Source organism: Dermacentor albipictus, chromosome 2, assembly GCF_038994185.2.
Source record: "Dermacentor albipictus isolate Rhodes 1998 colony chromosome 2, USDA_Dalb.pri_finalv2, whole genome shotgun sequence".
Classification (NCBI taxonomy): Eukaryota; Metazoa; Arthropoda; class Arachnida; order Ixodida; family Ixodidae; genus Dermacentor; species Dermacentor albipictus.
Window position 1 is genome coordinate 99785845 of NC_091822.1, and position 21219 is coordinate 99807063.

At 47.8% G+C, this 21219-nt stretch overlaps 1 protein-coding gene across 1 annotated transcript; it reads left to right on the top strand.

Moving 5' to 3' along the window:
• The first annotated feature begins 4784 nt into the window (after positions 1 to 4784).
• On the top strand, positions 4785 to 20892 carry LOC135915955 (uncharacterized). Its single transcript, XM_070533803.1, has 8 exons — positions 4785 to 5125; positions 11892 to 12017; positions 12185 to 12344; positions 12592 to 12755; positions 14120 to 14398; positions 15171 to 15494; positions 15788 to 15884; positions 20628 to 20892. Exons 1-8 carry the CDS (start codon positions 4923 to 4925, stop codon positions 20649 to 20651), a joined length of 1377 nt encoding a protein of 458 aa, XP_070389904.1. The 5' UTR covers positions 4785 to 4922; the 3' UTR covers positions 20652 to 20892.
• Positions 20893 to 21219: the final 327 nt, after the last annotated feature.

Genomic DNA, 21219 nt, shown 5'->3' on the forward strand with positions numbered 1-21219 from the left:
GCTTCCTTGGAGTCGGTTAGAATTATAAGGGATCTATTTGTGCGGTAGCCCTCCACAGCTGCTAGAGCAACAGCCATTTCCTCTCCCTCGGTTACCGTACAATCCCGTGCCGACGCGCAAGCGATTTCCCTATAGTCCGAGTCTATTACTGCCGCGACAACTCTTTGTTGTGTTTCCCGTCGTTCTCGAGGATACACCGCGGCGTCCGTGTATACCGTGTTCGCTTTTGTTGCTAGGTATTTTTCCACATATTCTGCCCTAGCGTTCCGCCTGGCTGTGTGTAAATTTGGGTCAATGTTTCTTGGTAGGGACCCTACCTTGATGGTGCTGCGATACACATCGGGTAGGTTTGCCGTTCTTTGTTCTTGCCTTTCAATTTCTTTGTGCCCTGTTTTTTTAGGAGCTTTCTGCCCGTGGTAGTCTGCTGGAGTCTGAGTAGCTGCGACCCTAATTGTGCTTCTCTGAGCTCCTCGAACGTGTTGTGGAGTCCGAGGGCCAGGAGCTTCTCTGTCGAGGTGTTGGCCGGCAGGTGAAGCGCTGTTTTGAATGCTTTCCTTATGATGGCGTCGACCTGATCCCGTTCGCCTTTGTTTGTGTTGTAATATGGGAGGGCGTACGTAATCCGGCTGATTATGAGGCTCTTAACCAGCTTGACTGTATCTTCCTCCTTCATGCCGCTTCTTTTTTGCGAGACGCGGGTGATCATACGTGCCACCTGTGCCGTCGCTTGCTTGAGTCCTGGAAGAAAGCCGCCTATCGTGGGAGAAGGAACGGGCACTGCTAGACGCCCGTTTAAAAGAAGCTGAGCTGGAGCAGAGGAAGGAGCAATTGCTACAGTTCAATCTAATGCAAGAAGAGATGAGGAAGGAGCGAGCAGAAGAACGCCGCTTTAATGCAGCACAACAGCAAGCTGTACTTGGCGTACTTGAAAATATTGTGACAAAGTTAAATAACATAGGCTAAACATAGCACAGCATGTCCTATCGCGCTCAGTACGATGCGAGTTACAATGCAAAAGTTTATGAGAAGCCAACAAACAAAAACACCAAGGACAACACAGGGGAAATTGTAAATTTCCCCCTACCCGCCGTGGTTGCTCACTGGCTATGGTGTTGGGCTACTGAGCACGAGGTCGCGGGATCGAATCCCGGCCAAGGCGGCCGCATTTCGATGGGGGCGAAATGCGAAAACACCCGTGTACTTAGATTTAGGTGCACGTTAAAGAACCCCAGGTGGTCGAAATTCCCGGAGCCCTCCACTACGGTGTGCCTCGTAATCAGAAAATGGTTTTGGCACGTAAAACCCCATATTTTTTTGTAAATTTCCCCTGTGTTATCCTTGGTGTCTTTGTTTGTCGGCTTCTTATGATACGATTAATAGAAATTGCGCCCCTTCCTTAACCCACTTCGTTCAACGCAAAAGCCTTGTAGCTTATGCTAAACTGTAATTTCTGGTAATAGAGATGTTTTCATTTTTCTAACACCGCACCACTGTCCGTGTTTTGGGCACATTTGCTGGCTAGGATTGAAAGCAGCAGACACACATGGACATGTGGAAATGTGAATGGTGCTCCGAATACGGAAACTGTCATTGCACTTTGACATATTTTATTTCCATATTGCACATAGTACACCTTCAGGCATGTCTAAAAAAGAGATCGGGATAGAGGTACAACAATCGTTCTCTTCATGTGAAGACAAACATTAGCTGCAGTTGTAACAATGCACCAGGCACACAACAAATACATGTATGTACTCTATTTAACATTTCGTGAAACACAAGAAAATTAACAGTAATATGGACTCTGATAACGGAAATCGCATGTTAAGAAAACTTCTACAATGTAACTTCGTGTGCTAAAACAAGGACAGTGTACAAACTTTCAAACATGGCACCATTGCAAGAAAATATATGACAAAAGAGGGATTTGCCATACAGAGGTTATAAGGTTTATCACTTTCACATGACTTCCATGGGACAAAGACCTATGTGTGTACAAGGGGATATGGGACAAAACAAACATGGCATGGATTGAGCGCAGATCACAAAGGAATCGTGCGTATTCGTGCGTATTCTTCTTGACAGCGGCAGGCAGTGCACCTTAATTCAAGCAGATCTCTCGAAGGACCTCACGTGCCCAGTTATCGGAAAAGAGGAACTATCTCTTGTTAGGTTCGGCCACTCGAAGCCCCGCCAGGTCATGCGCAGTCGTCGGGTAGCTTTAGCTTTTCAAGGCCAACACAGTGACATTGCGGTAACCGTGGAGGCTCTGGAAGTAAGTAGTCTTGCAGCTTCTGTGCGAGAATAAATATCACGTTGCGGACAACTTTCACCCTGACACATGGCAGCCGCATGAAATAACCATTTTACTTGGTTCTGATGTTTACTGCAAGGTAGCCACTGGAAAGATCGATCATTTGACTAGCGATCTAACAGCCTTGAAAACCAAGTTAGGAGGGACCATGCAGCGAATCGTAAAACTCAGAGGAAGTTCAACAACGAGTGCTCTGTTTCTGCAAGACTTGTATTCCTGACTGCGACCTGTCCGCGATGCTGTGTCTTGACATCATTGTAATTGACACGCCTACTGTGGAAAATGGCAAGGTTCACCCAAAACAAGATATCTGAAGACAGCATAACATGGTTTGATGTCCTCTACCAGGTACCGCTAGGAATCATACAAGCTCAAGGTATAGTTAAGCTGCAGGCAGCGATAATCGAAGGTTAGCCGAGCGCCGTCTGCAAGATATCTGAAGACAGCATAACATGGTTTGATGTCCTCTACCAGGTACCGCTAGGAATCATACAAGCTCATGGTATAGTTAAGCTGCAGGCAGCGATAATCGAAGGTTAGCCGAGCGCCGTCTGCAAGCCCTACCGAATAAGTTTCGACAACAGCTGAACTCAAGCAGTACCACATGGCAAACAGAGCATATTGTTACGTGTGGAAAAACGCAGATTAAAGACGCTATATACATGGTATTTACACTGGAGCCAGGCCGACACTCGCCCGCGCCAAGGGCACAGACCCACATCGTCGTTCTCGCGGCGGCTCGTCCCTTGAGCATCGCTCGATGATATCGTAATACTACCCCCCGGCAGCAAAAGCACCGTGAAGGTGCTGTTAAATATCCAAGGCACGTGGAGAGTTGTAGGGTTTGAGTCGGGTGACGTGGACAATGTCACTGGTTGTCACAGCGGAGGGCGTAGTGGGCGTGGCTAGAGCGATTCCGTAGGTGACATCGGTTACTTGGCGACGAAGCACGCAATATGGGCTTGTGTAGCAGGAAAGCAGTTTTTCACAAAGGCCAACTTTACGCGATGGTGACCAAAGCAACACGAGGGTGCCGGGCACAAAATGGACATCACAGTGACGGAGGTCGTAGCGTTGCTTTTGTTTGCCTTTAGAGACTTTTAGATGAGTGCGCACAAGTTGGCGAGCATGGTCACCATGGGCGATAGCATCACGGGCATAAGCACTAGTTGAAGCTGTGGTGGACGGAAGCACAGTGTCCAGTGGTAGCACTGGTTCATGGCCATACAAGAGGTAGAATTGCGAAAAGCCAGCAGTTTCGAGGCAGGAAGAGTTATACGCAAATGTAATGTAAGGTAGAGCCTGGTCCCAGTCACGGTGGTCGTCTGAAACGTATTTAGATAGCTCGTCTGTAAGGGTGTGGTTCAAACGCTCAGTGAGGCCATTCGTTTGAGGGTGGTAGGAGGTGGTAAATTTATGCTGTATTAAGCAGGCACGCATGATGTTGTCAATGACTTTGGCCGCGGTCTGTTAGCAATTGACGCGGAGCACCATGAATCAAAATGATATCATGCAGGAGGAAGTCCGCAGCATCAGTTGCGCAACTGGTCGGAAGAGCGCGGGTTACGGCGTAGAGGGTCGCGTAGTACGCCGCGACTGCAACCCACTTGTTTCCTGACGTAGATTCCGGAAATGGGCCGAGGAGGTCTAAGCCGACACGATGGAAGGGCTCGGCAGGGATGTCGAGCGGCTGCAGGTAACCAGCGGGGGTCTGGGAAGGCTTCTTGCATCGTTGGCAAAGTTCACAAGCGGCGACATAACGTCGTACGGAACGGGCAAGGCCCGGCCAGAAAAAACGGCGACGTACACGGTCATAGGTTCGAGATACGCCATGGTGTCCTGCCGTTCGTGCGTCGTAGAACTCTTATAGAATGGTTGAGCGGAGGTGTTCAGGTATGATAAGTAGGAACTCAGAGCCGTCCAGATGAAGGTTACGACGGTACAGAGTACCGTTGCAGAGGACGAAGAAGCATAAAGTGGCGTTGGCCGGAGAGTGTTCAAAACGGTCGATGAGTGCTCTGATGTAAGCGTCACGACGTTGCTCGTCGGCGTAATGCAGCAGCTGTGACACAGAATACACAAGCAGCACTGGTAATATTGGAGGAGTCAGGGTCGTCAACACGACAAGCTATCAGCGTCTTTGTGCAGGCGGCCAGACTTGTACACAGAATATGAAAATTCTTGTAGCCTCAAAGCCCATCGACCAAGCCGGCCTGTAGGATCTTTTAGTGATGAGAGCTAGCAGAGAGCATGATGGTCAGTGACTACGGAAAAAGGGCGACCATAAAGGTAAGGACGGAACTTCGCAACCGCCCAGACTACAGCAAGGCATTCTCGTTCCGTAATGGAATAGTTAAGGTACGGACACACTAGCGTCAAAACGCGCGCGGCACGCCGCCGGCGGCAAGAACGCCGCGCGGCAGAGAGGCCACATCGATTATGTGCGCAGTGGCCGCCGCCGAGTCACGTGACAGCGCTGATCTCGCCTTGTCTCGAACTGCGCGAGCATAGGCGCGACATCGCCGTTGTCGCGCGCTTTTTCCTTGCTCGGAGCAGGCCAGCTCCTCGTCCCTCGTCATCTACCGCGCTGATCGCGTTGATTCCTGCAATGGCAGATGCAGACGACGATGTTCTGACGACGATGAGCGTTTTGGTCATTGTGTGTTCTCTGCTGTTGCGACGGCGGCGCGCGCAAAAGGCACGCAGACGAAGGTTTTGGGTGCACCCCTGCTGGCGCTACCGAGACGTCGAGGGGCAAGCGAATGTTTTGCTTCCCCGGCTGCGCGCCCGAGATGAAGGCTTCTTCCGAGAGTGAGTGATTATAACTGTGATGACGTAACGCCAAGCGCATGCCGTGCCACTTCGTCATCACGGTGCACTGATATCAGCAGCGGATAAGTAACCGCTGCCTATAAAAAGCGTGTGCTAAAGAGTAAACGCTGATTCCTTGTTCTGCACCTGCCACTGTCGTTTTCTGGAGTACGGCTTCTCGGTTGCCGCACGCTACAACACTGGCGACGAAGATGGGATCAGGACGGCTTGTCACTTGCTTCTTCGATGGCTGCTGAAGACGACTACCGCGGGGCCGGCGCTGCAATGGCGAAGGTGGGAAAAATTGATAACTTTGACGAAGGAAGCGATAGCTTCGAGTCCTACTTGGAAAGATTTGAGCTTTACGCCTCGGCAAATGACATAGCTGAAGGCAAGAAACTGGCTGTATTCTTGATGGTAGTAGGTCCTCGAGTGTATGAGGTATTGAAGAACCTGTTGATTCCACATTCTCCATCAAGCAAAACGTATAACGAGGTAACGGCTCTGCTAAAAAGTCGCTACAGTCCCAGAAAGGCCGTGATAGCAGAAAGGTGCCGATTTAACCGAAGGATGCAACTTGAGCAAGAGACTGTAGCCGAATTTGTGGTTCAGCTGAAGCACCTGGCCAGAAGTTGCGAGTTTGGGAAATTTCTAGACGAAGCACTTAGAGACCGACTAGTTGCCGGACTACGATGCGCCGATACACAGCGTGAGCTGTTTATAGCTGAAGAGCTGACATTCGAACAAGCGTGCAAAATCGCGTTAAACCGTGAACTAGCATCCACACAGACTCGGCAAATGGCATTAGAAGAGCACCAAGGCAGTTCACAAAGGCAGTCCAGATTAGAAGTTGATGTTCTAAAGCAAGGCAGTCAAGCTAGGGACCGCTATCGAGGCAAGAATGAGTGCCTAGAGTGTTTCCGTTGCGGTAAACGTCACACGGTGGAAAGCTGCCGGTATCGCAAGTATAAGTGCCATAACTGCGGTGAGCAAGGTCACTTGAGAACAATGTGCAGACAGCGCCCAGGCAGAACAAAGGCACTGAATGCAATCGATAGCCCGGCAGACGATTCGGACGAAGAGCAAGAAATATACAGTATGACAAATAATAATGCAGCCTACTATGTCACTGTTCGGATGGAAGGACAATCCATAGAGTTGCAGATAGACACAGGGGCTTCCGTCACCGTCATGCCTAAGTCGGTTTTTCAGCACAAGTTTCCGCAACTGGCTATCAAGAAAGCGACTGTTCCTTTAAGGACATACACGGGTGAGCTGGTGCCAGTTGTAGGATCAGTGAACGTGCGAGTCGAGCATGGCGATCAAACTGATATTTTACCTGTGCTGATAGTAGATGACGGTGGAAGAAGGCTGCCATGTCTGCTTGGTCGCAACTGGTTGACAAAGCTTAAATTAAACTGGCAAGAACTTCGAGCTGTAGAGCAAGACGATGCCATGGATGCGCTAAAGAGGAAATTTGAGGCATTCTTTTCACCGCAGATAGGGTTCATAACGGGTTACAAGGCACAAGTTCATTTGAAGCCAAATAGCACGCCAGTATTTTGCAAGGCCCGTCCTGTGCCTTTTGCATTGAAGCAAGCTGTGTCTGAAGAACTTGATACCTTAGAACGGACTGGGGTTTTGAAAAAAGTCACCAGAAGCGATTGGGCAACCCCGTTAGTGGTAGTACCCAAGGATGGGGGAGCAAAAGTGCGGCTCTGTGGCGACTACAAGGTCACTGTGAACCGGGCGCTTCTCACTGAGCATTACTCTCTTCCATTGCCAGAAGACTTGTTCGCAACGTTAGCAGGTTCAAGGGTATTCTGTGTGCTTGACCTTGCTACCGCTTACCAGCAAGTAGAACTTGACGAAGCTGCGAAGGCGATTTTAACTGTGAACACACACCAAGGTCTTTACCAATACCAGCGTCTCCCTTATGGCATTGCAAGTGCTCCTGCCATATTCCAGTCGCTCATGGACAGGATTCTCAAAGGCGTCCCTCAAGTAGGGTGTTACATTGATGATGTCATAATTGGGGGTACGAGTGCTGATGACTGTCGGCAAAAGCTGGAAGAGGTGTTAACACGATTACAGGATCACAATGTGACGCTGCGCATGGAAAAATGCAAGCTCTTTTGCAGCGAAGTTCGCTACCTGGGCCACAGAATTTCAGCAGCGGGAATCAAGCCATTGGAATCGAAATTAAGGGCGATAAAGGATGCACCCGAGCCCATGAATGGTACAGAACTTAAGTCTTTTCTTGGAATGGTAACATTCTACGCAAAGTTCCTATCGGACTTGGCAACCGTAGCTGCGCCGCTCTACGAGCTGTTAAAGAAGGGCAATCGTTGGAATTGGACAAGTAAATGCGCTCTCGCGTTTCGAGAAACGAAGAACTTGCTTACGACCAGTCCGGTACTTGCTTACTATGATCCAATGCAACCCTTGGCGCTAAGCTGTGACGCGTCGCAGTATGGGCTCGGCGCGGTTCTTTTTCATATACTTCCAAATGGTACAGAAAAACCCATTGCTTTTGCGTCCAGGACCCTATCGCAAGCTGAGCGTAGCTATGCCCAGATCGAGCGTGAAGCGTTGGCGATAATCTTTGCCCTCAAGAAATTCCATCACTATCTGTATGGGCGGACATTCACGTTGTTCACGGATCATCAACCGCTGATAAGCTTCTTAGGGCCACGGAAGCAGGTTCCATCTTTGGCAGCCGCTCGCATGCAACGATGGGCTTTAATCTTGGCTTCTTATCGCTACGACTTGAAGTATAGGAAAGGATCTCAAATGCAAACTGCAGATGCACTGTCCAGACTACTTAAGTGGAACCAGTATGGAGGAGACAGATACCCTCACTGTTTTTGAAACTACGCCACTGACGGCTATGGATGTTGCTAAAGCAACCAAGTATGACGGCACGCTAAGCAAGGTTTACCGATATACACTGGAAGGATGGCCAGCACAAGTCAAAGACGCTGAACTAATACCTTACTATAGCAGACGCGCGGAGCTATCGTTAGAATCGGGATGCGTCACGTGGGGAAGTCGTGTTATTGTGCCAACAACGTTGCAAGACGCCGTGCTGGGACTGTTGCACGCAGAACACCCCGGGGCATCACGCATGAAGATGCTCGCTCGTAGCCTACTATGGTGGCCAGGCCTAGATGCAGATATAGAAGGAGTGGTAAAAAGGTGCAGCATCTGCCAAGCGGTGCAAAACAGTGCTCCTCGTGCACCGCTCGAGCCATGGCCATTTCCCGCCCGATGCTGGCAGCGAGTGCATTTGGATTTTTTCTAATTTGAAAAAACGACATTCCTTTTGTGTGTTGACTCATTTTCAAAGTGGATTGAGGTGTTCCCTATGAGCTCAACTACGGCCGCGAAGACTATCGAGCGTTTGCGGAGTCTATTTTCTTCTTACGGATTCCCTGAACAAGCCATTTCTGATAATGGTCCACAGTTTTCATCACAGGAGTTCCAGGACTTCCTCGATGCCTGTGGCATCAGGCACAAGTACAGCCCGCCATACCATCCGGAATCCAATGGAGCTGCCGAGAGGATGGTGCAAACCGTTAAGAGGAGCCTCCGCAAGCAGCTGTTGCACGACAAGGGAGAAAACGGCAGACCGCTGCGGGAGAGGCTGGACGACTTCTTGCTGGTATATCGGACAACACCTAGCACAGTAACAGGCAAGTGTCCAGCCGAACTGTTTCAGAAACGAATACCGCGCACGAGACTGTCCTTGCTAAGGCCCTCGTTTCGAGACGACATGCAGAGCAAGCAAGAAGCGGTAAAGCGGCAGCATGACCAACGAAGATCGAGTTTCCGTTCATTCAGGGCAGGGGACTGCGTATACGTAAAGACTGTCAGGCAAGAGAAAGTGTCGTGGACTGAAGGGTGTGTGGTGCGGCCAATTAGCCCTGTGACCTATCTCGTAAAAACACAGAACACAGTCCGCCACGTTCATGTTGACCATTTACGCTCGCGCAGTTTCCAGCATGCAGGATCAACCGTGGGTGCGGAGGCCCTGAGAAGACATGGCACTGAGGACGTTGTGCGTCATCGGGAGGCCCCAACCATGCCCCAGCAGGCGTATCATGAAGCGGACACGGCAGCACCTCCCCCAGAGGATGCAATAACGCCGGAACCACCACCACCAGACGGGCAGGAATTGCCACTGCCTGCTCCCCACAATGACCATCCTCAGACGCAAGCCGAAGCACCTTCCGACCCTCCACCAGTACTGCGCCGAAGTCAGCGTGCCAGGAAACCACCAGACCGATATGGGTCTCACGATGTCCGCCACTGAAAATAGTAATGACGACGACGATCTTGGGGGGGAGGAATGTGATGACGTAACGCCAAGCGCATGCCGTGCCACTTCGTCATCACGGCCCAGTTGAAAAACACAACAGGAAATTTTAAGAGTCTGTCGTATTTTGGGACGTTGTTTCTGTAGTTCTGTTGCCTGTAGTTCTGTTGCCTGTAGTTCTGTTGTCTGTAGTGTGACGTCCTGTAGTAGAAAGTTGTGTAGTTCTTGATAAATATTTAATTAAAAATTCACAGAGACGTCCGCAAGGTTATGTAATTTTTAAAAAACGTCTTTGCCTAGGATTCGAACATGCGACCTCACGATTCCGAGCCCGGCATCTTACCACTGCACCACCCCTGACATGCTTTCCGAGAGTACGTTTTGGCCATGTGAACAGTACGACGTGCCGATGCGCTGATGTTTACACTTGCATTTTGAGAGCCAAGATCCGCTATCACTCCACCGCGTCAAGTGCCGCATCTCTAGAAGAGCAAGAGTGTTCGTACCATCGACAGGTACATCTTGCAGTGCTAGAACATCGATTTTGATGTACGATATCCTTATTAAATAAGAAATTCAGAAATAGACAACGTTGACTTTTAGGGTTATTACTGCTAGTTTCGACAGTTGTCTCTCGTTCTTTACACTTTTGAGCGCGCATATAATTCGTGTGTTCAATGCAAAATAGCTACATGAACATTCGTGGATGAGAGTTCTTTCTGACAGCATACTGGCTTCTCACGGCAGCACTGTACCAGATTAATGAGACCCGAGCGAGACAGCTTTTCACGCAACTTTGTAGAACAACCCAAATCTTTTCCGCTTCGCATAAGCTTGTGAAATATTCCTGGGAAATTAACTAATGTGTCAGTGTAACAGCACATGTAAGTCCACAGGCCTGTGTGCCACATCTTACCAAAAAAAAACGGATACGCAGCCATTCCCGCAGATGGTATGATTTTGATCAGCGGCCGATTTTCAGGAGGCCGGTAGGGCGTTGCTGGTGCCGCGTCGTTACGGCACAATTATAACTATTCGCCACATCGACTTTATTACCGGTGTCGGTGCCATCAGCATTGCCGGCTTCAGAGAAGCGCAATTGAATACCGCGCAAGAGAAAAGTACAGTGTACACCACCGATGAGCAAACATACAATTTTAAAGGACCGCGACGGAAATCGCTTCTGTTGCGACTTCGGAACTCTTGGCCGTCGCGACCGAATGTTTCTGCTGCGACGTCAGAATTGGTGTCGTAACGTCGGAGTCGCTGTCAGGATATAAAGCTGTTGTTCCGACTTCAGAACTCTTGTTGTCGCGACAGAATGCTTCTGTTGCGAAATCAGAATTTCTGTCGTAATGTCAGAAATGTCTCCCAATTAAGAAATGTCAACAACTTCTGTCGTACAACAGAATTTCTGTAGTTGCGACAGGAATTCCTTTTGTCTTTTTCAACCGGGCACTACAGAAGCTTGTCGCATCACACAATTTCAGTGCACTTCTGTTGTCATCATTGGGTACATGTTGCGGCGATAGGTTTCCGTTGTGGAACAGTTCTCTGTAGTACAACAGAAGTTTGTCCATTACTTCAGGAACACTTCTGTTATGACAACTGGGGGCCTGTTGCAATGATAGGCTTCTGTCGTACAACAACATTTTTCTGTAGTACAACAGAAGTTGGTCGCATTACTTCAGGAACACTTCTGTTGTGACAATTGGGGGCCTGTTGCCACAATAGGTTTCTGTAGTATTTCAACAGCTCTCTGTAGCACTACAGAAGTTTTTCGGGTTACTTCAGGAACATTTCTCTTGGGACAATAGGGTGCCTGTAGTGATGACAATTTTTTCTGTAGTACTACAAAAATCTGTTGTAGAGCTTCAGCTTTCTGTTGTAACAACAGGCATACGACAGACTGTACTTCTGTAGTAGCAACAACAAATGTCTGTTGTACATCAGAAAAGTCTGTCGCTCCATCAGGAATCTGTAGTTACTACAGAAAAATCCTGTTGTACAACAGAAATTTCTGTAGTACTACAAAAATCTGTTGTAAAGCGTCAGCTTTCTGTTGTAACAACAGACATACGACAGACTGTACTTCTGTAGTAGCAACAACAAATGTCTGTTGTACATCAGAAAAGTCTGTCGCTCCATCAGGAATCTGTAGTTACTACAGAAAAATCCTGTTGTACAACAGAAATTTCTGTAGTACTGAACACAACCTCTGTTGTCATTTTCAACTGGGGGTGCACTGATATCAGCAGCGGATAAGTAACCGCTGCCTATAAAAAGCGTGTGCTAAAGAATAAACGCTGATTCCTTGTTCTGCACCTGCCACTGTCGTTTTCTGGAGTACGCCTTCTCGGTTGCCGCACGCTACAACAATAACCTTTTTAAATGCGTAGTGTGCCGTGTGTGTGACGTGATAGTGATGTCTTTGATTCTTGATTATAGCTTCCTTCGGATGCCGCCGAGCTCGTTCGACATACTGCTCCACCTAGTTCGGCCTGTGATTAAGCGGCAGGACACTCCGTTCAGGCAGTCGATATCCGCACACGATCGACTTGCCATGACAGTAACGTAAGTCCGAAAGTCCGTGACCCGGTACTGTCCCGTCACAGTGCCTGATCAGCAGTCCCTCGGAAAATATTGTGTAAAACATACCCCATGAGCACTGTGTGATGCAACTCACCCCTCTCCTCCTCATTTATCCTTTGAGACGTATGTGATGAGAATACGCTTTTCAGATTTCTCGCAAACGGCGACACAATGAGAAGTTTGTCGTTTAACTTCCTGACAGGACGGTCAACGGCTGGAATGATCGTAAGAGAAACTTGTGCTGCATTATGGGAAATACTTCAGCCAATCTATGTAAGATTTCCACAAACAGCAGAAGAATGGAAAAAAGTAAGTGCACTGCAGTCCGTTTTGTTACTGCGGAGAGAGTTTATAGTGTTGACAAGCGTCCAGCTTGCCTTTCTTTACCTCATTTGTTATGCTACTGATTTTCCCAATGCCCCCTGCATACTGACTTTTCAAATGTGTTGAACTCCGGCATCTCGTAATGCATAAGACAACTAAAGGTTGCCTTATGCATTACTACGCTATTGTTTTGTCAGTCTCATATTATATTGCCTCCCGATCACTCTTTCAGATTGCCACAGACATGCTTGTCGACTGGAATTTTCCCAACTGCATTGGATGTATTGATGGAAAGCATGTGAGCATTGAATGTCCTGCAAATTCAGGGTCACGAAACTTGAATTACAAGAAGTCGTTCAGCACAGCCCTCATGGCAACATGCGATGCCCATTATAGGTATGGTGCATTCATGGCAAAACCAAACTTTTGTTAAACTACTCGTTAATGGTGCATTTTTCTTGTGAATCATGAAAAAAGTGCGTTATATTCATTGAAAAAGAGTGCTATTGTATACACTGAAAGAAAAGAGGACAGTTCAATGGTGTAAGTTACATGACGAATTAAGGAGCATAGCGTAGACAGGTGTATGATTACAATGGTTTGCTCACGCAGGTTCATCATCATCATCAGCCTGGTCACGCCCACTGCAGGGCAAAGCCCTCTCCCATACTTCTCCAACAACCCCGGTCATGTACTAATTGTGGCCATGCCGTCCCTGCAAAATTCTTTATCATCCGCCCACCTAACTTTCTGCCGCCCCCTGCTACGCTTCCCTTCCCTTGGGATCCAGTCCGTAACCCTTAATGACCATCGGTTATCCTCCCTCCTCATTACATGTCCTGCCCATGCTCATTTCTTTTTCTTGATTTCAACTAAGATGTCATTAACTCGCGTTTGTTCCCTCACCCAATCTGCTCTTTTCTTATCCCTTAATGTTACACCTATCATTCTTCTTTCCATAGCTCGTTGCGTCGTCCTCAATTTGAGTAGAACCCTTTTCGTAAGCCTCCAGGTTTCTGCCCCGTAGGTGAGTACTGGTAAGACGCAGCTATTATACACTTTCCTCTTGAGGGATAATGGCAACCTGCTGTTTATGATCTGACAATGCCTGCCAAACGCACCCCAGCCCATTCTTATTCTTCTGATTATTTCTGTCTCATGATCCGGATCTGCCGTCACTACCTGCCCTAAGTAGATGTATTCCCTTACTACTTCCAGTGCCTCGCTGCTCATTGTAAATTGCTGTTCTCTTCCGAGACTGTTAAACATTACTTTAGTTTTCTGCAGATTAATTTTTAAACCTACTATTCTGCTTTGCCTCTCCAGGTCAGTGAGCATGCATTGCAATTGGTCCACTGAGTTACTAAGCAAGGCAATATCATCAGCGAATCGCAAGTTACTAAGGTATTCTCCATTAACTTTTATCCCCAATTCTTCCCAATCCAGGTCTCTGAATACCTCCTGTAAACACGCTGTGAATAGCATTGGAGAGATCGTATCTCCCTGTCTGACGCCTTTCTTTATTGGGATTTTGTTGCTTGTTGACACTAAACATCTTTGGTTCTGCACAAATAGCAGCAGATGTTAAGATGGTAATCCGAGTTGTGATTATGTGTGGCATGTATATTTAGTCAAACTATAATGCAGCGCCGATATCACTTTTACGAGACTTGAACGCAGTAGTGACTTCAGCAGGAGCAAGGTGAAAGTCATGTGCTACAGATGCTAAATGGGCTGCACTGAAACTTGCTTTATTTCAGATTTGTGTATGTGGACGTTGGCCACTACGGGGGAGAAAGCGATGGAGGAGTTTTCTTAAGAACGAAGTTGATGCGCCAATTGGGCGAGCGCAGGTTTGGGATCCCCCCAGCAGCAACAGTTGGCTCAGCGGGACTGATACCATACTTGATGGTGGGCGACGAGGCCTTTCCATTGAAGCCTTACCTCATGCGGCCTTATCCTCGACGTGGCAAGTTGCTTCAATTACTTTTAACGCTGACATGTTCCTCTGATTGCCGAGATGAAATATCAATGCAGCTGTACTGTGTTACTGCTGCCACTGTTTTCCATAGCAGATACAGTTTCGTGCAATGCATGCATACGGTAAAAATGGTCAAACTATTTCTACAAAACATTTACAAATGCAGTCTAGCCTGCATGCATGTACATAGTACATGCATGCAGGCTAGATGTACATAGGCCCAGATTTCAACCCTTCTACATAGTAAGTCCTACAAGGAAAGGTTGTTTCTGCATGGAAAAAGAAATGTTGCAGAGGACTAAATTTCGTTTATGCAGTGAAATATGAGTGTATTAAAATACTTTTATTACTGATAATTTACATGTTGCATTCTGTGCGAAAGCAATAGTATGATGCAGTAATAAAATGTAATGCTGACATACAAGGTTTAATTGCATGATTGTAAGCAAATGCATGAGCACTTCTATCCTGTTTTTCTGACAGGATAATATACTGAAAATCACAAGTTGTGCAATTCAGCCAAAGGTGGCCCTATGTAGCATTTCTTTAGCACAACGTAAGCATGAAAAAATTAATAAAAACCCGTATAATATCAGTTTATGTAGCATTTCAAATTGGCTGCACTGGAAAGAGGCACCAAGAGGACATTAGATGTAGGAGCAGTTTTTTTCTTGTAGTATGCAGCAGGTGCCACAGCGGCCAGTTATTTAAATGATTTGAAATTAGTGCTATTGCATTTTTCATCTAAGTATGTACATGTATGCTGTTATTTTAATGCCCTGAACTTTTGTTTTTCTAGCTCTTCATGCCTACAGGGTGAGCCAGTATAGCGAGTACTTGAAGAGGGCAGTGTTCAATTACCGGCTGAGTCGTGCAAGGAGGCTCATAGAAAACAGTTTTGGTATCCTGGCTAGTAGGTGGCGAATACTGAAGAGACCTTTTCGAGCGTCAGAAGAAACCACTGAGAAGATTCTAAGGGCATGTGTGGCGCTCCACAATTTTCTGATGAAAGATTCGGTGTTCGCAAGGACAACGTACAACCCTCCTGGATTTGTTGACCATGAAGACTGGGAGGGAAATGTCATAAATGGGGCATGGAGGAATGACAGTAGTGCCCTTCCTGGATGGACAGACCAGGGGTACCACTCTGCTCGGTAATTATTATTTCCATGAAGGCATGAAATCAGTAATAGTTTGCATTTCCTGCTTTATTTACATAAAGCAATTGAAGCTCATCAATAACACTTGGCATAAGATCTTGTTCATTAGAGTTTGTGTTAAGAGTTGTAACAGTGCAAAAATACATGCGTAGTGCATGTTTTCAACAGTCAGTGGGTACAGCTAACGACGAGGAGTAAAACACACCCATTAGAACTGTGACCTCAGTCAGACAGGCACAAGAAGCTGAAGTAAAAGGTTGAACATCTCGTGCTTTTCACTGTTACAGGGCTGCATTGGAAGTAAGGGATAGACTGGCATCCTACTTCATGAGTGACGGCCAGGTGCCATGGCAGGAAAGTGTCGTGACCCGTGCAGGACGGCAGGTAATTTCCGATAACAGGCAACTACTTGTCAGCATGCACAAACACTGTCATGTCAAAAGAAAGCCGAAATGGCTTGCTTTCATAAAAAAATATGATCGATTGCTTGCACTTCACATTTCATTTATTTTTATTTATTTATTTATTTTTAGGGGGTAATGAACTGTTTTGAGAGAGGGGTTTACTGTAGTCTTGTAATCCCCGCATAACCGGACACTGCCGTTTTCCTTCACAACTGTGACAAGTGGAGTAGCCCAGTCACTCCGCATTACAGGACGCAGCATGCCCGTTTCCACGGGTTCTCGCAGTTGCCGCTCAACTTTTTCCTGCAACGCAAACGGAACTGGTCTAGCGCGGCAAAATACAGGAACTATACTCGGTTTCATAACAATGTTTGCTTCAAAGTTTTGTATTGCCCCGAGCTTTTTAGAAAACACAGAAGGGTATTTCTGTTTTAGCACCGCGACTCTGTCTTCAACTGGAATCTGGCCAATTTCTAGCCAGTCAAGCTTCGAACGTTCTAACCTATTTCGCCCCATTAGTACAGGCGACTTCCTCCCGTTGTTTTTTACAACAATGACTGGTAGAGTCACGCACTGATTGTTGTACTTAACCACCACGTCACACTGTCCTTTTAGCTCTATTTGCTCCCCAGTATACGTGCGAAGCGACAATTTGCAAGGTTCACATTTTCCGTGTGGAAATTCGGACACGTACACTTGCTCCGGGACAATTGTGAAAGCCGCTCCCGGGTCAGTTTGCATATTCAGTTTACGCCCTTCTATTTCCACACTCACTTCATAAGATGATTGGATGGCGTTAATGACATGGTACATGTCCTGCTCCGAGTCCTCGTCAGAACACTCGAGCGCATGCATGTTTTTTGGCTTCGCTCTAGCAACTGGGCACATGCTTTTCAAATGACCTACAGCCGAACACTTGCGACAAATAAAATTTTTGTACCAACATTCTTCCGACGAGTGTCCCCTGCCGCATCTTGTGCATTTTTCGTTCTTGCGGGCTTCGACATGCTTAGGATTGGCTGGTCTCTAATACTGGTGTGGTCGGCTTTTCACGACTAGCACGGGTGCCTCTCGTTCTCTTGCCCGCAGTTGTTCAGTGTCTCGCGCCGCTAGTTCTCTATCCAGGGCGATTTTGCAAGCGCCATCAAATGTCAGCTCTCGTTCAGCAAACAGAGCGCCTTGAAGCGTATTCCGGTCGAACTCGGACATCTTTCCCAGTGGCAACATTTCGAAAGCAGCTCATATATCCGTTACTCATCAGTTTGGCGTTTCCTTGCTTGGACGTGCTGCCAGCTCCAAGCCCCGTTGTCGTTCCTTGTGGCCGAGTGCTTCCTCCGCAGGGGTGTTCGGTGGGCGGTGCCGTATTCCGGGAGCACGTGCAGCGCCTTGAAGCTGGACGAAAACTCCGCTCGCTTACTTCCGTTCGTGCCTGTCCACCCGTGCAGGACCAAGGCCGTCGCTTACGTGGGTATGCAAGATCCTCGTCGCCAGTTGTTATAAAGTCATCACGCAGCCAAACCGGGAATGGAATCAGTTTATTCAGTGCCGGCGTACATATATATATCGCTATGTGACGTCACATGGATCATGGCAGTTAGCGCGCCCAGTACACATGCGGCATAACGTGCTGCGCTATCACAGATGTAATGTGAAACTTCCGTGAAGCTGTTGTTGATCAAGTGCTATAAGTTTACCCATTTATGCGTCTTTGTCTACAGGAAAATTTGCGCGCGAATGATGTGACGCAATCAATGACACATTTGGTGGTCAAAAATATCTGCTATACGACATTGTAAAGTGGAGGCCCTTTATCATGGAAGCATCGGCACAACCACGGCGCTTTTCTGCAGTTTACCACTTGTGTATTTAAGGTTCGTAACTAGGCATGAAAGTACAGTGTACGTACAAGCACAAGCCTTCACCTTAGATGCAGAAGTCCACGTTGAACTCTGTAAGCGTGGTCATTTGTGACAGGGCGCACACGCAGCTCCTCAGGAGGCGCTCGTCCAGCGAAACCTTCGCTCGCAACGTCAGCATTTGCAGAGTCATCTCCGGATAGCTCAGGCACCGGGCGAAGCGCGCTCCCGATTGGTCGCATCCACTGCTAGACGAGAACACGCAGCGTCCGATAGTAATGCCGGCAATGGCGTTGTTGCGTGTAAGAACCCGGATCGAGCTCTTGGCTTCTTTTCGCTCATATCCAGGCATCCGACGTCAAGCGTGGTCAGGTTGCGCTTGCCAAGGTCCCGCACTGGTAAACCGGAGAGGCTCATGTTGCTGTAAACAGCTGGACAGTTGTCGCCAAACAGCAGCTCTTCAAGGTGGTCGAGACGGCTGATCACCCAGAAGAGGCTTCTCCTTTTCGCATAGCTCTCAAGCTGCATCCCGTTAAATGTGACGCTCTTGACGGCCCGGCTCCTGCTGTGCGCCGCGGGCATGGTCTCCGAAATTATCGAGCTCCCGTTGTGATCGGGAGCTAGATTTTTTCGTGTTTTCTAAGCTCGATTAATATGTGCATGCGCACTTTGTTGCACTCGTTGATCGAACTCCAGAGCTGTGATGCAGCGGTGCTTTTCTAGAAGTACTGCAAGAAGCTTGAGAGCCGTGGTCTCGGGCCCTTCTAGGCAGAGGCCGAGACCAGGGTTTCGATCTTCGCGACCATGCTGTGGCGAAGATCGGAACCGCTGTTGAGCCGCTTGTCTTTTCTAAGCTCGATTAATATGTGCATGCGCACTTTGTTGCACTCGTTGAGGCGCCGTAACAGCTGGCTGCTAGCGCGTTCCACATTGGTGCAGGCGAAGCACAGATGAGCGAGAGGATTTGTTGTCTGGACATCGCTATCGACGACCCTTGCCACTCTACGGCTCTCCACCTTTCTGTTCAGGCTTGGCTCGTCTTCTTGTGTCCTCTCCGAAGGGAACTGAAAAGCGAAGAAAAGGAGAACTTTTATAGAAAATGTATTGTACGGGCGTCCGATTGTTTTGCTTTATTGTTGCTTTTTGCTTGCATTTTTGTGTTGCAGCACATTCACTGATTTTATTATAATCATCTAATTGGCATCGTCGATATGCCTACGCCAATTGAATCGATAACACTTTTTGGCTGATGATGTAGAAACTTTACATGTCCGAGATTGCGTAGGGTCGGACTAATTACCCCAATTTATGGGACGCCACGCCAAGCATAATGTCCACTGGAAGGGTTATGTTCAGAGCGAAAAAAATGATGCTTTTCAAGTACCTCCATGCCAATTGAAATACTCGGCCTGAAAATTCTACCGTCTCTATTGCGTATACATTTTTCAGTGGGTTCAATTGTCATAAGCACCTTTCCCATTCAGAACAATGCGGGATTTTTCTGAATATAGATAAATGTCGCCAGTTTTCGGCTTGCCTGTCTCTTGCAGGCAATAAAGCAACACTCGCGGAAACAAGAACAAACGTCGGCTACCATGCGCGTGTACGGAGCCATACTACATTTTACACAGACACAAGTTTGTAGAGCCGCATGGAAGTAACGTGCATTGTCGTTACATCAATGTAAAAATTGTGTGTGTGTAAAATCATATTAGCGCAGGTGCCTGTCGTGAAACATAAATTGTTCACGTGTATCAGGTCACCATGAAAAAAAATTAAGCCCACCGCGAAAACATATTCCGCATGAGGACCTGTTGTAGCATTTTGAATTTACGAAGCGGAGACGGCGATTTCCCGAAAATATTAGGCCTAACATTAATTGAAAGGATGAGAGCGGTTAGAACCAGAGAGGCGCTCTGGGAGAGAAGATATTAGAGAGTTTCTTGTCCGGTGTTCCGGTAAAACGAAGGCGTTGGGGTGGAGGTGTAAACGCGAGCCAATTTTCGGCACTGGTGTAACCGTGTTGCTGTCAAAAATTTACACCAGGAGCGAAGAAGAATACATTCGGGGAATGCAATATTAGCTGTTTGTGCCTGTTTGAGCACTGCGCCACCAGGTGGCTGCGCCATGCAGACCACTCACGTTTACACCTCCGCCCCAAACCTTCGTTTTACCGGATTAGCGGACAAGCTAAACTGCTCTATTGAAGCTGGTATTAGAGAAAAAAAGCGGTCCTGGGTGGGATATGTAATGCGCAGGCAGCCGGCACATTTACAGTTACAGAATGGGCGCGAAGGGAACTTGCAGCGCATTTGAGGAATATTCTGGGGGGCGTTGGGATCTGCGGGGGCACAAAAGGGCTAATGGGGATCACTGGGAGAGGCCGACGGCCTGCACTGGACAGGAATATAGGGTGATGATGATCATAATAATGAAATCCATGAAAGCAGCAGCATCACTTCTCCTTTAAGTCCTCATAGTAAAATTCACACAGCGAAAATCCTGTGTGTCCTCTGTTTTTCTGCCTACTGTCTTCGTCAAATTGCGCTGCCCCTTCAAGGGGAAAAATCCCCTCCGCGAAAAAGTAACGTCTACTCCTAGGAAATGTCTTTAAACGGGATAACCAATGTGAACTTGCAGATTGCGACAGCGTTAGTCCCATGTGCGCTAAAAGACAGACAATGCTCTTTGAGCTTAGCTTACCGGAGTGTCTTTCACGACCGCACAACGTCAGCAAGCCTGATGATCTGCATAACGGGCCATCAGTTGGCTTCCCCGATGTCAGGAAGCCGGAAACCTGCGTCGGGCTGGTCCAAGCACTCCGCGCGTTGTCACACCACACCAGCTAGCCTCATAATTTCGTCCAGGTTGCAGCGTCGGAGGACCAGTGAGGACCGAGCCATCACCAATGCCTCGACTATCTCCACACCTGCGCCGTGCCGAATGAGGTCCACGAGCAGCGGGTGGTGGTGGACGAGCTCGATCGCTCGTGCTCCGCTGCTGCCGTCGTCCGAGTCGCCGTTGAGCACAAAGCGGGCAGCAGGCTCGATGAGACAGCCATTCCTTTTTGCTGGGCCTGGGAGAAAGAGCAATTGCCTGATAAGCATTTACGCATTTCTCGTGCAGTGATGTTCCTTTTGTGTTCATTTCTTACGCTCTTTTTTGAACATTACATCTAAACATAAGAAATTTCGCCTATTCTTCGATCGGCTTCGATGCCTGTCCCTTAATGCGTCTGTTGCGAATTGTCTATCGTCGACTGCAGTGCGCCGACGGTGTCTCGGCGAATCCCAAAAGCGGGTTTCAAGCAACTCTCAATTGTGCCACAGGTGTTGTTGGGTACTTGTTTATTACTAACGACGTTTCCAGACTTGTACATTACATGAAATCAAGCGAAAAATTCACATGAAAAAAATATTTGGTTTTCAATCCGAAAACCGAATTAAGATTCACATTGCA

What these genes read in the sequence shown, in the direction of transcription:
- LOC135915955 (XM_070533803.1), top strand. Translation starts at nt 4,923, where the DNA reads ATGGCAGATGCAGACGACGATGTTCTGACGACGATGAGCGTTTTGGTC. An exon ending in CAGCAGAAGAATGGAAAAAA is followed by an intron (nt 12,345 to 12,591) that starts GTAAGTGCACTG and finishes TCACTCTTTCAG; the next exon opens with ATTGCCACAGACATGCTTGT. An exon ending in TGACCCGTGCAGGACGGCAG is followed by an intron (nt 15,885 to 20,627) that starts GTAATTTCCGAT and finishes AATTTCGTCCAG; the next exon opens with GTTGCAGCGTCGGAGGACCA.